Below are 17,500 nucleotides of genomic sequence, written 5' to 3' on the forward strand. Positions count from 1 at the left end.
TTCAGAAATCATGAAAATATGATGATTTACTGCTCAAGAAACATTGCTGATTATTATCAATGTGGAAAGCATTTTATATATATATATATGATTCACAGATGAAAATAAAGTAAAAAAGCAGCATTTATTTGAAATAGAATGCTGTTGTAACATTAAAAATTGATTTACTGCCTACTTTTCATCAATTTATTTTTGTCCTTGCTTAATAAAATGATTAATTTCTTTAAAAAGTAATTTGACTTATTTAGTTATTTATTTGTTACATTAAAATTAATTAATTCCATAATTAATCTAGAAATTATTCTCTGGATTTTTTCCTCCCTTTTTCTCGATTCATTACTGTAATACAGCACAACTTTGTACGTATTTTATTTTGTAATTTTTTTATTTTTACAAATCACCATAAATTTTAAAGCATTAAATCAAACACTTTGATGTAAACATTCTTTACATAATTAAAATAATATATCATCATTTTACTGTTTTTTTTTTTTTTTAATTTTATTTATTTTTTATAAAAGTTGATATGATTCTTTAGAATCTTCATGAAAAATCTATGACATACTTTGGTTAAAATTTCTCAGTGGTACTGTAAAAAAAACATCCTTTTAACCCTGTCAAAAAAAGCTCTGTTCCCAGCAACCCGTTTCGGTGCATGTCCCTTTAAATGCTAATGAGCTCTGCTGACCCCGCCCCTCTCAATGGATGACTGTTAACAGCTCGCCCAGGGCGGGGCTTAGGTTAAACACCACTGTCAATCAACAGTCATGGGAGGGGCCTTGGTCTATGTGACATCACCCAAAAGTTTGTTTTGAAAAAGAGGTTATGATTTTTGGGGATTTATATGATTTTTTTATAATTATGGAGTTGATGTGTACACACAGCTCCAACACACATTTATATTCAAGTAAAACTGGGATTTTTAAGTAGATATTGTTTGCCTCTGTCTATGTTCACGTGTTTACTGGGAGTTAATTAATTAAGCTGCTATCAGAATGTATTTGTGTGATTCCATGTACACAATCTCAGTCTTTGCTTATAGTTCTCTGAACACCTGCAAACAGCCTCGAGCACTCATTTCTCTCTTTCTGTGGGTCTTTCTCAATTTCCTGCAGCACTAAAGTTGAGAACACCCTCCTCCAAGTGTGTGTGTGTGTGTGTGTGTGTGAGCTGGGTAAGAACAGCTTTCTTCTGGACCGTGTCCAGCGCCGCTCCATCAATCTTTAGATGCTTCTATTGGACCAATGGGCTGATGTTATCATGGTCTCTCTCTCTCTCTCTCTCTCTCTCTCTCTCTCTCTGTCTCTGTCTCTCTCTCTCTCGCTCTCTCTCTCTCTCGCTCTCTGTGTCTCTCTCTCTCTCGCTCTCTGTCTCTCTCTCTCTGTGTCTCTCTCGCTCTCTGTCTCTCTCTCTCTCTGTGTCTCTCTCTCTCTCGCTCTCTGTCTCTCTCTCTCTGTGTCTCTCTCGCTCTCTGTCTCTCTCTCTCGTTTTCTCTCTCGCTCTCTGTCTCTCTCTCTCTGTGTCTCTCTCGCTCTCTGTCTCTCTCTCTCTCGTTTTCTCTCTCGCTCTCGCTCTCTCGCTCTCTGTCTCTCGCTCTCTCTCTGGTATCTGGGAGTGAAAGATTTACTCTTCTCTTATATTCATTCATTCATTCATTCATTCTCTCGTCTCTCACGGGAAGCGTGATGAATAGAGTGAGACGGATCAGACACACACACACACACACAGACACACACACACACACACACACACAGACACACACAGACACACACACACACAGACACACACACACACACAGACACAGACACACACACAGACACACACACACAGACACACACACACACACACACACACACAGACACAGACACACACACAGACACACACACACACAGACACACACAGACACACACACAGACACACACACACACACACACACACACACACACACACAGGTCACTCAGGTGTGTGAGATGTAATGAGGGTGTTGTTCACCGAACAGAATGTGTGTTTGTGTGTACGCTACGTTGTTTATGACTGAAATGCCCTTTAAGGATAATAAAAGCTGATATACTACATCTAAAAGCAGCCGACAGTTCCATGGGTTAAAAAATATAATAAATAATGTCTTAATGAAAATGTACAAAGGTTTGTGAGAAGTTTTAGAGGCAGAGACAGAAATACGGTCCTGTTTTTACTCATAGCTAAATGTTAGCTCGGGACCATTAAATAATATTAACTGATAAAGTTCGTCATTGGTATGTACTTAACTAATGTTGAACAATGGAACGCTACTAAATTATCATTAGATCTGTATAAAAAGTTTCACAGCATGATTGAAAACAAACAAACAAATGTTACTGGATTTGAATGCATTTCAGATTAAACTTCATAGACGTTGTTCTTTCTAAAATACATTTTGACATCATTTAAAAGAAAAAATAAGCAAAATATTATAGATATATTTTATTAAGAGAGTAAAGCCGTTCGTGACTATTGGACCATTTTGCTTGGTGACATTATTTAGAATTATCAAAAATAATGATGATAATAAAAATGTTTGTTTCTATTTGTTTTCATTCCCATCCAAAATATTTTTATTTGTATTTGTCAAAGTAAATTTAACAACAATAGAACAAATGCTATGACAGTTATTTGGACAAAAATTCATTATCTATCTATTTATTTCTGCATTATAATCAAAATGTTTTTTTGTTTGTTCTTAAATCGTTATGCAAATAAAATGGGACAGAAAAGTATCATTATTTATAACGTAAACACAGATGTGACCCAACTCTTTCAATAAGATCTCTTGTTAACATTAATGCATCATCTAAAAAGAAACTATAAAAGACACATTTATTTTTAATGCATTTTTTAATAGTTCACCGTGCATTGAAAAAATGACATCCATTTTTTTTTTGTAACATTAACAGATACAATTAACTAATATAAGCACCTTCAGTTAACTAATAAGACCTTATTGCAAAACGCTTGTAATTTGTGTTCTTTAAATTTTAACTACATTGTAACTCTTTTGATCCTTATTGCACAAATAAATTGAGTCAGCTGCTGGAAAATCACACTGAATCTCAGGTTTGCTCTTTCTTTGGCTGGACTTTCAGGAACAGTGTCCTGTGGACATTAGAGACAGAAGTCTAAGTTTTGTGTGGATGCACACAGCAGCATGTTTGGAGGAAACTGTATTTATTGTAAATGTGTCTATCGCTGCATTTCGAAGTGTCAAATGTAACCAAAGATTTTCCAAAACAGAAACAGTGTCTTTGTTTGGTGAAAACATGCATTTGATCGCTTCATCTGTCATCGGGTCACAGGGTTTGAAGAGTTAATCGACTAATGTCTTAAAATATCTTTTAAAACTAATGTTTAAATAACTATTCCTGTGCAATATTATTTATATGTTTGCAGTCTGAACACAAAAGCCTATAAGGATGTAACATATGATTACAACATTAAACTTGAGAAAGAAACATTTATCCTAAATACAATACAGTAGTTGAAAAGTACTAATTCATTTTGTTGCTACACAAAAATATGTTAATAATATTTAACATTTTAATCATTTATAATGCGAAAATATAAATGTATTCTACTTTTATGTATTGCAATTAACTTTTTATTCATTTTAATATGCAAAACGAATAATAAATGTATAATAAATACAAGTAATATATTTAGTATTTAAGTTAAAAAAATGATTTTATTGCTATAAAAAATAATATTATTGAATCTAACATTTTAATAATTTTAATATGCAAAAATACACATTTATTCAGAATTCAATGAATATAATGTTTTAATATATAATGGAGCACAAAAACAGTCATAAGTAGCACAGGTATATTTGTAGCAATAACTACAGGTATATTTGTAATAATAAACAGACATGTTGTACTTGTTCATTGTAATTAATTTTTTAATCATTTTAATATGTGTGTTTATTATCTCTGCTTGTTTATACAATACAATATGGCAAAAACTGTAAAGAAGTGCAGTACACCACTAACAAACTGTTTTGGAAACTGTCACACTACTGAAAAATGTAGTTAAATTAGTATCACTTTACTTGTAGTTATTACTTGTTACAAAAATAAAGCATTTGTGGTTGTTCTTACACGAGCACACGCACAGACACACCTGTGTACATGAAAACACACACGGACACGCTGTGTCATTACAGTACCTGAGTTCTGAGAAGAGAGGCGTGGATTAAGTGAAAGTCTTCATTTCACAGAATGTCTTGATAATCTCAGAAAAACATTCCTGCACAAGCCATTGTGAAACACACACAGTTAATACTCGCACACAAACCTCTGTAGAAAGAACAGATTTTATCTGTTATGGATTTGCATGGATCTGATGTCAGATTATCATGTGCGGTCACTGTTATAAATACTTTAAGTCAAAAAGAAACACATTTCTCACAGCTACAAAATCAGCATTATCTAGTTTAAACCGATAAGAATTTCAGATGTCAGTGATAAAATAGCACTTTTCAGAGTAGTTTCAGATATTACCCGTGTGTGTGAGTCAGTGAGTCACACATGTAACGTTTTGATTACATTTTTCTGAAAATGAAAAGTCATTTGAATGATTTGAATCGGTGTTTGTGCAAATATTATGTATCCAATTTTTAAAAATGAACTTAGTTTTAACTTTAAACTTATAGAGTTGTAATTGACATCTCTAACAAGTCTTTAAATGATTTGCATGTTTTTGAGCAAATGTTATGTAATTTTATGTTAGAAAATTAGCTTTAAACTTTTAACTTTAAAGTTTAGATACTACATCTTAAATACTGCAAATATTATGTATAATGTCTTTCAATTTTATTTTTTTTGCATATGTTTATTTGCATTCTTGTACACACATTCTATTTTTTGTCAAATTAACTTTTGTTTTAACTTTAAACATTTAAAATTGTATTTGTCCTCTTTGTGGAAAAAAATTAAATAAAATGTCAGAGTGACCTGAGACTCAGAAGGAATTTCTACTCGATTACATTCAGAGGCTTTAGAGTTAATGTTGTGTAATTGTTGCTTGTTTTTTTTATTGTTTTGGTTCAGAGTATGTTCTTGTTCCTTGAGCTTTTATGTGCTTAGAATTAAGACACAAATATGAAACCAAATCCTGAGCTTTATGCAAACACACACACACAGTCTTATCTGTGTTTCAAGTAAATGGAGAATTATCTCATCACGTGTGAAGAAAAACTTAATTCCTGTTAATTCCCTTATGTCAGAAAGTCAAGTGTGTGTGTGTGTGTGTGTGTGCGCACGCGTGTCTTGGGTCATACTTCATAATAATATTGTTTCCGTCTGTTTATTCTTTATCAGTGTTTCCTTCAACTTCTTATCTCGTATATTTTCCATTGTTCTGTCATTTATTTTTTTGCCCTCTTGTTCTTTTCAAGCCTGCCCTTTTAAATTCAGATTAAGAAAACACCTCTTATAACTTAATGGACAAAAGCAGTGTGTGTGTGTGTGTGTGTTTTGTGGAGAGATGGCAGCACATCGTCTCTTCTTTTCTATTTTTTCTCTCTCTTTCTGCAGAAGGAATGTTATTTTTTTGTAAGTCCATTAGAAATTGACAGCTGACTCGGCACACAGTGCAAATCAGTTTAATGTGCTTTATTGGCCAAAAAAACAAACAAACAAAACTTTAAATTGTCACAGCAGTGCAAAAGAAGTTACATCAGTACAACAACAAAAGATCAAATGGAGTAAATAGGTCACAGTAAATTATTTAACCTGCCTATCACGTCCGGGTCAGTTTTGACCCGGAAACAGTATGTAAAGATTTCAGAAACATGTTTAAGTTTTAGCTCGGGAAAGGATATGCATATGGATAAAATACAGACTACAAACTAAAACCATATTGCATCAATTTATTAAGGACACTTAATTTAAATTGCAAAATAAAATTGAAAATTGAAAACTTTAAATTTCTCAATGTTATTTTATTATAGTTTGTCTTATTTTTTAATTACTTTATTGATGGGGTTTATATTTTTATATTTTCAGTTTTAATTTTGTTTTTTTTTATTAATTAGCTTTTTCTTTTTTATTATTATTTTTTAAAAATCATGTACTATTTTTTTATTTCAATTTTATAAAAAAATAATTTATTTCATGTTAGTAATTTTATTGCTTCAGCTTAAACCAAGTGGAAATTAGACATGTTGCTTTGGCAACTTAAGTTTAAGTTATATTACATTTAAATTGTAAAAAAAATAAAAATTATTTTTATTGACATTGTGTAGTAAAACAATGTTTTAGTTTTAAAGCAGAACATAAATTATAGTTATAGTTTAGTGTATATTATGTGGAAAAAAAATTACTTTGCATGGATGCATTGACTTTAACATTAAAGGAATATTTCATCTGAAAATGTTTTAACATTTTTCAAAATATCTTACAAATGGTGACAGAATTTTTATTTTTAGGTGAACTATTCCTTTAAACGACCAATGCCAGACTTGAATATATGCTATTGCATTTCATTGGATGAGATGTCATGCTTCTCGTTTCTTGTGTTTCTCTGTTGTTTCACACACACTTTGTGTACAGTGTTGTCACAGCTGTAATACTCACCCTGAACATGATGTACTGTGCCATTCACTGCAGGAAAACTCACAGGCTTTAGGACAGACTCCCTCTCTCTCTCTATCTGTGTGGGTGTGTGTGTGTGTGTGTGTTTGGTGGCTCTGAATGGTGTCACAGTGATGTATCTGAGCACATGCAGAAGGAACTGCTCACTTAGTGTTCGGTCGCCCACAGAGCTAGACCACAAACACACACACACACTCTCTCTCTCACACACACACACGGATGGATGATGGATGCAGCTGTTGATTTCACAATTCTGACAAGGTCAAAGTTCACCTTGTCCGTCTCTCTCCCAATAACGAGTTTTCCCACGTGTTTTATTTTAACAAAACATACTGCATCATTTTTCTCAAGTTTTAAATTGCTAAATAAAATTAATAAAATGCAACTGAAATGAAACCATAATAATAATAAACTTTATTTTCTATAGCGCCTTTAAATGTAGATCTCAAAGCGCTGAACAAAAACAAATAATACACTGTATTAAATAAATACAACAAGCAAAGATATGAAAAGAAATACAAATCAAAACAACAAATAAAATAATACAAATACAAATGTTTAATTAAAAGCTACCCTAAAATGAGTGTTACGCCGAGATTTAAATAAAGAACTGTTTTTATGCATTAATGTTACTTAAGTGTTTTTTATATATTATTACAGTTTTAATAATATTTTAATAGCCTTTGTTTATTTTAAGTTTTCATTTAAATTTTAGCTTAAATTTTTGTAATTTTGTTGGAACACTTTTTTTCATTTTGTTATTGTTGAAGATTAACATTTAGAGTTAATTTATTTCAAATTGTCATATTTAAATATATTTGTATTATATATAGCATGTCGTATTTATATTTAAATGGTCAGTTTTAGTCATTTTAGTCACTTTAAACTAAATTTAAAAATTAGACATGTTCCTATGGCAGCTAACTGAAGTTGTTGTTATTATTATTATTATTATTAAATTTTCCATTTAAATTTTTTAACTTTTATTTTATGAATTAGTTTTAGTGCTTTTGTGTACACACACTCACACACACACACACACACACACACACATATATATATATACTATTATTTAGGTTTAATAGATTTTATTTCAATCTTAGTTTTAGTTTTTATTTATTTCAATATTTTAGAACTATTTAGTACTATTTAGTTTATTTTAGTAATTTCAGTGCTTTGATTTAAACAAAAAAAAATAAAAATATTAGAAACATTGCTTTGGCAACTGACTGAAATAAGACCAATTTTCAGCTAATATTTTTAAATCGTATTTTGATTTAGCTTTTATGTTGATCTTTTTCAGTTTTCATTTTAGTTTAGCATATTTTTTTTGGAAATTAAGTCCTTTTGCCATTTCTTTTAGGTTTAATTTAATTTTTTATTTATTTATTTACAGTTAGTAATTATAGTGCTTCAATTTAAACAAAACAAACTAAACTTGTTGCTTTGAAAGCTGAATTAAGTTTGTTTTTCATCTAATATTTCAGTTAACAAAAAATATTTTCAATAGGTTTAGATTTAATTTTAGTTAACTTAAACGCAAAAGCTGCAAACGATCTACTGTACTTTTAGTAACTTTCTGCAGTTATTGCTAAATATAATAACTTTCAAACAGCTTTTAATTTCATCTGACGTCCCTGGTTCTTTTTTTACCTTTCAAACACTTGTTGTTTCATGTCTGCTTTCTATAAATTAATCTGCTCAGATAACTGAGTAAAAGGCTGTTTTCATATCTTCTTATTAATGTAAGTCGATGACTCTACAGCGCTGCTGGTGGCGATGTGAGGAACTTCACAGCAGCACACGCCGAAGTACATGAGAAAAGAGAGAGCGCTTGTGTTTAAGAGGTTGCTCTGACATTTCTTTCCTGCGTCTGTCGTTCTACTCTCTGGGTTTGTTCGTTTCTCCCACTCGCTGAAAAATTTAAATTCTTCTCACACCCCAGGATGAATAACCCTACTGTTACTCGGCCAAACATCTCTCTCTCGCTTTGCTTTACTTCTGCTTTTCTCTCTCTCTCTACATGTGTCCGTCTCTGTTTGTTTCTCTTCTATATTTTCTCTTTTCACTCTTTTCTTCGTCTCCATGGTTTTTATGTCCCAACAATTTCAGCTTTCAACATGTTCAGCTGTGACCGCTTAAACTGTGTGTGCGTGTGTGTGTGTGTGTGTGTTAGTGTTGTCACGATACCATAATTATTGTTTCGATACCGATACCTAGTCAAGAATTGCAATTTCGATACTTTTTCGATACTTTTCCTCTCAAATATCATTGCTGTGCTTTATTTTAAAACCAGAACATTCTAATCATATAACACACTAATAAAATGAACATATGAACAGCAGATATATTAAACATTTGAACAAAATATGAAATATCAAAATATAAAAAGTAAAAAAATAAATTAGAGCAATGACATTCATTTAGCATCATTATCTCGGTTATCATAAGAAACATAAGAGTAATAAATTTATCTTGATTCTGAACTTTGAATAAAAATATGAACAGCGATTATATTAAACAATGTTTCTGAACGTAGAAGATTAAATTTCAAAAGATAAATAATTCAATTTAAGCAATGGCATTCAAGTAAAAAAAAAAAGCTAATAAAATTAAGCAGCAATATCTTAGATATCGCCCTTCACTCGGACTATAAGTCGCACCCAACTATAAGTCGCATCAGCTAAACGTCTAGCGTCCTTGTCTTTCTTTAACTTTCTTTTTGCAAAACCACTCAATTGACGTTTTGGTTCATTTAGGCAGCGTTTCCACCACAAAGAAAATTAAGAAACACTCAACGAGTTATCTTTCTGTAGCCGTAAAAAAAAATGACACATTTGCGCGTACTTGTTGTGGACCAACTCAACTCTGACAGATTGGGGACGGAAGGGGGGGACTGATAGTGGTCATGTAATCTTTATTTATTTCTAATTTATTATTGTTATTGTTATTGTTGTTGTTAAGTTAGTGTTCATAAACGAGTTATGTATGGTCTTTCAAGAATTTCAAGTTAATAATAAAACGATTTACGAAAAATATTTTTAAAGCTTGTGTCATATGGTGCCCCCCTAGTTGTTGTGAATAGTTGGTGCCCAAGTGCCCTTATGGATAATCCGGCTCTGCATCAGGGACATCACGGAAGATACTTAGACCTTCGTATTGTAACCTTATCAAAAAACCTAATAAAATACGAAAATATATATTCCAAATATTTAATATAGTCTATATGAATCTGCACTAGTGATGGTTTGTCCGTGAACAAATCTTTAGGTGAACGAATCCTTCTCGTTCAGTTAATCCATTGACTTATATTTCTCGTTCACTGAAGTTCCTCCCTCCACAGTATCGCGCGAGCTCGGCGCTATTAGCAGCGCATGCGCAGCTCGTGAACAGCTCTGTGAACGGTTTCTTCCTGTCAAAGAGTTACTTAAGGTGTGACGGAGCATGTGATTTGTTGAATGTAGTGAACGAATCCACCCTTCACTGAACGAGATCGAGAGATCTTCTCATTCGTGAATGAGTTTAATGAACTGACACATCTCGTTTATGAACGAAATGAATGAGTATACAGGGTCAGTGAGCAAAGCATGTAAATCTCGATCAGCAATCAGCAGATACAAAGCGCAAAGCGGAGCTGTGCAGATACGCTCGTTTTCATATTTAGCATACAGAACATAACTCCACGTTTAATCCACGATTAATGTGAATATTATATATGAACTGTCTGACCAAACAATTAAAATGTTAATTATGCAAGAAAACCTCGTGCTTTGTTCATCTGAACAACTTATTTAAACTATTTAATGCGATTATGCACACATGTTAGTAAAGCCAAAGCAGTTTAGTAAAGCCAGTAATGCAGCATCTCGCTGTGGTGCTTTTTTGCTGTTTGCTTGAGGAGACAAAACACAGACGTCCATATGGAGGCACTGGAAGAGTGCGTTGCACTCACCAACATGAAATACGTCTCTTACTAATCTGGAACGCAGTCATTCTTTGAAGTATCGATACTAATACATTTAGGAATCGTGATGTTTTTAATTTCCGAGAATCGCGATACTTTTGAAGTATCGGTGCACCGTGCAACACTAGTGTGTGTGTGAGTTTAAAGGATGTGTTCAGTGACCCGTAAGAAGGTCTGTCAGGTTCAGCTGACTCCAGATCAGTGTTTGATGGATTGATGTTGAACGTGTGACTCATTAAGGGCAGATTTTGACTGAATCTCGCAGTTCTCTGAACGTTTTTGGTACTTATTGACATGTTTGTTTAAAATGCAATATTGCCTCTCTCAAAAACACTGAAGAAAGTTCTGTTCTGTTGTTATAGTACATACTACACATTGTGTAAATAAATTTTTAATGAACTTAATACTAATTTATATTTTATAGTATTTCAAATTGTTTCATGCATGGACACATTCATTTATAAACCTATTTAACAGTAAAATAGAATAAAAAAAAAACATAAAATTACATGAGTAAACATACTCTCTTATTTCAATTTTTTTTATTAATTTGATTTTTTTTCATAACTGTATTTCATTACAGTTTTTTCATTACATTTTTATTTTTAAGTGTCAATTCATAAACATAATGTATATTTATGCCTATTTATGCTTATTAAAAATAACATAAATTAACTTTAATAGTCTTATTGTTCAGTACTTTAATCTTATTTTGCCAAATATCACATATTAAGATTTAATAATTTTTTTAAATAAAGAATTAATTAATATTTTTAGTATATTACATTTTAATTATATTAATAATAATAATTATATATATATATATATATATATATATATATATATATATATATATATATATATATATATATTTAATAAACTTTTTGCATATTGTGTTACCTACTCTTTAACCCATATATATATATATATATATATATATATATATATATATATATATATATATATATATATATATATATATATATATATATATATATATTATAATTGTAATTAAGTTATTCATTTATAAACATTATGTATATTTTAGGGGTGCACCGAAATTTCGGCCGAAATGGCATTATCGGTCTCGGGCCGACATAAAAAAAACAGCCGAAAACGTAAACCGAAAATGAATGTCACCCGCCCATCCCATCCGTGAGCAAGCGCTTAGGTTTCACTCACGGTCAAGCTGTTATCACGCGTCCGCCTATCACAGATTAAGCATGTCAAAGGGCTGTCACAATCAAAAAAAAGCTTGTCACAAAAGCTGCACAATCGATCGGACCAACCAACACAAGTTTCGAAAACGAAAACAGGGAATCGATTTTAACGGCCTTCTCTCGGAGCGCGTCCAGCTCGTCACTATACGCTCGCAGCGAACGCGCGTCACACAGCAACGGCAGGTTCTGACACACACACACACACACACAGACACACACACACACACAGACACACACACACAGACACACACACACACACACACACACACACACACACAGACAGAGCATATTAGTGCATAATATCAATGTAGCCTTCAGTAATGTTGTTCATTGATGTTATGGCAGTCCACATTGCTGACTTGTGCGCGTCTCAAGCGCCCTCTTTACGTTCGCCCTAATGCCTGTTTAGTTGTCGGTGGATTTGCCTATATTTGGCATTGAAAAACGGATCAACGCCAAATATAGACAATTTACTAACGATTCAATGAACACTTTGCCTATGTCTCAAAAATCGAACAGGATTTTTTTTTTCACAAAAGTGACAGCCCTATACGAGAGGACACCAAAGTTGCAATATGTAACATTTGTTCTGCAAAAATCTCTCTTTTTTTTAAAAAGAAAAAGTAAAAAAAAAAAAGATAATTTTAATTTTTAAAAAACTATTTTATTTGATGGAACATAAAACTTGAAGAATAATTATTATTTATATTTATTGTAAAAAATATTTTATGTTTTGTTATGTAACTGTTAATAAAAGTTTGATTATTATATTGTGATTTTTCAATTCAGATCCATTAAATCCAAGCAATATATATATATACACGTTTTTAAAAGAAGCCATTTTCAGCTTCAGTTTCGGTTTTCGGCCAAGTGCATCCTAAATTTTCGGTTTCGGCGCAGAATTTTCATTTCGGTGCATCACTAGTATATTTATTCATGCCTATTAAAAAAATGCATTATAAATTATGCGTTATATGTTTTATATATAATACATTATGAATTATAAAAGAAACATTCAGCAATTAATTTTTATTTTTAAGACATGAATGTATGAATTTAAAAGTACATTATATAGATGCAAACTGTTTTTACAATAAAATTAAAACAGATTAAGTTCTGTGTTTTGTAGTCTCACTCCTGTTTGTTGTTGTTGTGGTGATTTGGTTATAAATGTTGCCCCCGGCTGCAATTAGTGTCGCTTCAAACACATAGCTGCACACAAATACATCCCATAATCATAGCTTTGCACTTCTCAGGGACTTTGTTGTTGCTGCACGTTTGTTTGGATTTATTTTTGCATCTGTATTTCGGTCCGTGCCGTCCTAAGTCCTGTTTTGAAGGGTTTATTTAGCATCCCTTTTCTTGATGTGGGTCATGTGACCTCACGAACCCTTTACGAATCAACAGAAACACACGGTTTGTTTCTCTCTCTTCACGAAACGCTGGATTCAATCTACCTGTGATCCAAGAGCAACCGATTAACTTATTATGATCTGTACTCTACACTACTCTTCAGAAGTCATTCAGGACGCATTAAAGTGAGAGTCAAGACATTTATAATGTTACAGTAGATTAAATAAATACATAAATAAAATGCATCACAGTTTCTACCAAAATCATGTGCGGCACAACTGTTTTACGCAGTGATAATAATCTGAAATGTTTCTTGAGCAGTAAATCATCATATTTTCATGATTTCTGAAGATTATGTGACACTGAAGACTGGAGGAAAGCTGCTGAAAATACAGCGGTGCATCACAGAAATAAATTATACTTTAACACAGATTCACACATAAAACAGATGTTTACATTCTAAAAATATATCAGTATTTTTACTAAATAAATGCAGCCTTGGTGAGTTGAAGAGACTTATTTCTAAAACATAAAATCTTCGTGATCCTGCTGTGTTTCAGAACATCTTGAGTAGTTTTAGTTATTATGAGCTGAATGTTAATAAGCTTTTAGAAACCAGCCACAGTCTTCCAAACATCAGCCTCCACCTTCAGCCGGTTTGAGCTGGAATTTTCAGCAGGGCAGGGAATTCTGGGAAAACACTTCCTGTCTGCTGTATGGAATGCTGACAGAGCAGCACACACACACACACACACACACACACACAGGGTTGGTAAGTTTATCAGGTGCCATTAAAGCTTAAAGCACCTGTGCTGAAACAAAGAGGTTTGAAGGGATGTGTGTGTGTGTGAAAGAGAGAGAGAGAGAGAGAAAAAAAGCACCGTACTGAAGAAGACTAATATGATAACTGACCTTTGACCTTTAGCCTTTTGGGTGTGTGTGGAAATGTAGAGCTCTAGAGGTCAGTCATCTGAATAAAACCTCGGCGAAAGATGCTGAATCAGCTGAACAAAGTGTACAAGCACATTCACTTTTCATTACGGTATTATTATAGAAACTATTTATTGTTTGTCTTATTAATCACTTAAAATAATGTATATTTAATAAGTAAACATAATTATGTGATGCAATTTAGCATAATTCAAATTAGATTAATAAATGTATTTTATTAATATTTATTTAAATGTCATATTATTAATATTGTATTATTTAAATTGCATTAAATTAATACATTATTTGTATGTAAATCACATATAGGAAGTAATTAAAATAATTAAAATTATTTTCATTTTTTTTAAATGCATTGCAATATATTTATACTTAAATGTTTTAAATATTATGTATGTATACATATTTATATTATATAATTAAATATAATTTTATACAAATATTTATATACAATGTTTATATATATATATATATATATATGTATATATGCGCACACACATAGAGTATATACATTTATATATTTATATTCCTATATTTTATATTATACATAAATATATAATATAATACATAAACTGTTTTTTTCTGACTTATATATACATGCATGCATACCGTTTGTATTTATAAATACATAATAAATATACACAGTACACACACATATATGATGTAAACAAAAACATATTTTGGATGCAAATTAATCATTTGACAGCACTTACATATATATCATATGATTATATAACGAGGTGTGTGTGTGAGATCCTGTATCAGTTTATGATCGTTCGGTATTTTAATGTAGTAATCGTGGTCTGTGCATGGGTTATATCCCTCTCTCTCTCTCTCTGTCTCTCTCTCTCTCTCTCTCTCTGTCTGTAGATGTATGGGCGTTATACTCAGGAACTGGGTGTTTACGCTCGAGAAGAAGCCGCTCGGATTCGAGAGGATGGTCGTCACCGCAGTCCTCCGCTCAAACTGCTGGAGTACGAGAAGGGACGATGTGTCCGGTGTCGAAGTAAGTCCATCCCAAACATCACTTCTCAGGTAGATCTGAGATTTTACAAGCTGTGCCATGTCATCTGTCTTAGACAGTATCTGAGATGTGTGTCTTTATCTAATGAGAAACCAGCAGCTGGATGAGATGAGAGAAAGTTTCAGCCAGATTTAATATGAGATATGATCTTTGCAACGTAAGTTCTGTTTATATATTGTGTATATATATATATATAGATAGTTTGGCTTTCAGTCGGTCACTCTCGACGGCATGTCGGTGACCGACGCAAAATGCAATATCGCTTCACATAGACCAATCTACTTCGAATATAAACTAAACGTATGACGAGCTTGCAGTCTCAGGGGTTTGGACGGGCCCGCAGCTGCAGTGGCACATCAATTGCCCAGAGTTGTTAGCGGTGCACCTTGCCTTGAACCGTCTCAAAGCCTTCTTAAAGGGATAGTTCACCCAAAAATGAAAATGATGTCATTAATAACTCGTGAACGAGTCAGTCTTTTGTTCGTTATCTGGCTCGGCTCGGTGTTCATCTTCAGTTCTCTCTTCACAGCAGTTCAGTCAGTGTACTGTTTGAGTAAATGAATTACTCCGGGATATTGGTTTGTTTTAACTCAGAGGGAGTGTCAGACACATTAAAAAAGTTAACAGCTTAAGTCATTTGTGGATTAATGTTTATTGGAGATGCGAACCATTTAAAACGATTCAGTTCGATTTGGTGAACTGTTTCAAAAAGATCCGGTTACATCGAGTGATTCGTTCGCGAACCGGAAATGACAAACTGCTTTGTTTTGAACTGTCTTACAACAGACACGGAAGAGAAGACAATGCTGAATAAAGTCGTAGCTTTTGCTATTTTTGGACCAACATGTATTTTCGATGCTTCAACTAATTCTACCTGACCCTCTGATGTCACATGGACTACTTTGATGATGTTTTTCTTACCTTTCTGGACATGGACAGTAGACCGTACACACAGCTTCAATGGAGGGACTGAGAGCTCTCAGACTAAATCTAAAATATCTTAAACTGTGTTCAGAAGATAAACGGAGGTCTTACGGGTTTGGAACGACATGAGGGTGAGTTATTAATGACATAATTTTGCAAATTGGGCGAACTAACCCTTTAAGAGGCAAGCATGTGCTGGTCCGAATGGACAACACTGCGACCGTTGCGTACATCAACCGACAAGGTGGTCTGCGCTCTCGTTGCATGTCGCAACTCACCCGCCACCTCCTCCTTTGGAGTCAGAAGGTTCTGAGGTCACTTCGTGCCATTCACATTCCAGGCCTGCTCAGTCGTACAGCCGACGAGCTGTCTCGAGCAATGCTACCGGGAGAATGGCGACTCCATCCCCTGACGGTCCAGCTGATTTGGAGGTGGTTCAGAGCTGCTCAGGTAGACCTGTTTGCTTCTCCAGAGACCTTTCACTGCCAGTTGTTCTACTCCCTGACCGAGGGAACTCTCGGCACGGACGTACTGGTACACAGCTGGCCACGGGACCTACACAAGTATGCGTTTCCCCCAGTGAGCCTTCTCGCACAGACACTGTGCAAAGTCCGGGAGGACGAGGAGCAAGTCTTGCTAGTAGCGCCGTATTGGCCCACGTGGACCTGGTTCCCCGAACTAGTGCTCCTTGCGACAGCCCCTCCTTGGCCAATTCCTCTGACGAAGGATCTACTGACTCAGAGATGGGGCACCATTTGGCATCCGCATCCAGACCTTTGGAAACTCCATGTCTGGTCTCTGGACGGGACGCGGAGGTTCTAGGTGACCTACCCCAAGAGGTAGCGTACACCATCACTTCGGCAAGAGCACCGTCTACGAGACACGCTTACGCCTTGAAGTGGAACCTGTTTGTCGAGTGGTGTTCTTCTCGCTGAGAAGATCCCCGAAGATGTCCGATTGCGGTCGTGCTGTCCTTTCTGCAGCAAGGGCTGGAGCGAAGGCTGTCTCCCTCCACCCTCAAAAGTCCAGGTTGCTGCTATTGCTGCGTACCATGACTCCGTGAATGGGAAGTCTCTGGGTAAGCATGACCTCATCGTCAGGTTCCTTAGAGGGGCCAGGAGGTTAAATCCATCCCGGCCCCCCTGTATACCCTCTTGGGACCTGTCTCTAGTGCTTAAATCACAACAGCAGGGCCTATTCGAGCCTTTGCATTCAGTTGAGCTAAAGTTTCTTTCATTGAAAACTCTGCTCCTGCTTGCACTGGCCTCCATCAAGAGGGTAGGGGACCTGCATGCATATTCGGTCGACGATTCGTGCCTAGAGTTCGGGCCGGCTGACTCCCGGGTAATCCTGAGGCCCCGGCATGGCTACGTGCCCAAGGTTCCCACTACACCCTTAAAAGACCAAGTGGTGAACCTGCAAGCACTGCTCCTGGAGG

General features: G+C 34.3%; 1 protein-coding gene across 2 annotated transcripts in view; it reads left to right on the forward strand.

Moving 5' to 3' along the window:
- Positions 1-17,500, forward strand: part of LOC132107663 (chloride channel protein 2-like) — a 61,003-nt gene that overhangs the window by 6,899 nt on the left and 36,604 nt on the right. For both annotated transcript variants that reach the window (XM_059513779.1, XM_059513778.1), the window contains exon 2: positions 14,985-15,120. In XM_059513779.1, coding sequence (XP_059369762.1) covers positions 14,985-15,120 — 136 coding nt within the window. The remainder of the gene's footprint in view (positions 1-14,984; positions 15,121-17,500) is intronic.

Source organism: Carassius carassius, chromosome 28 (assembly GCF_963082965.1).
Source record: "Carassius carassius chromosome 28, fCarCar2.1, whole genome shotgun sequence".
Taxonomy (NCBI): domain Eukaryota; kingdom Metazoa; phylum Chordata; class Actinopteri; order Cypriniformes; family Cyprinidae; genus Carassius; species Carassius carassius.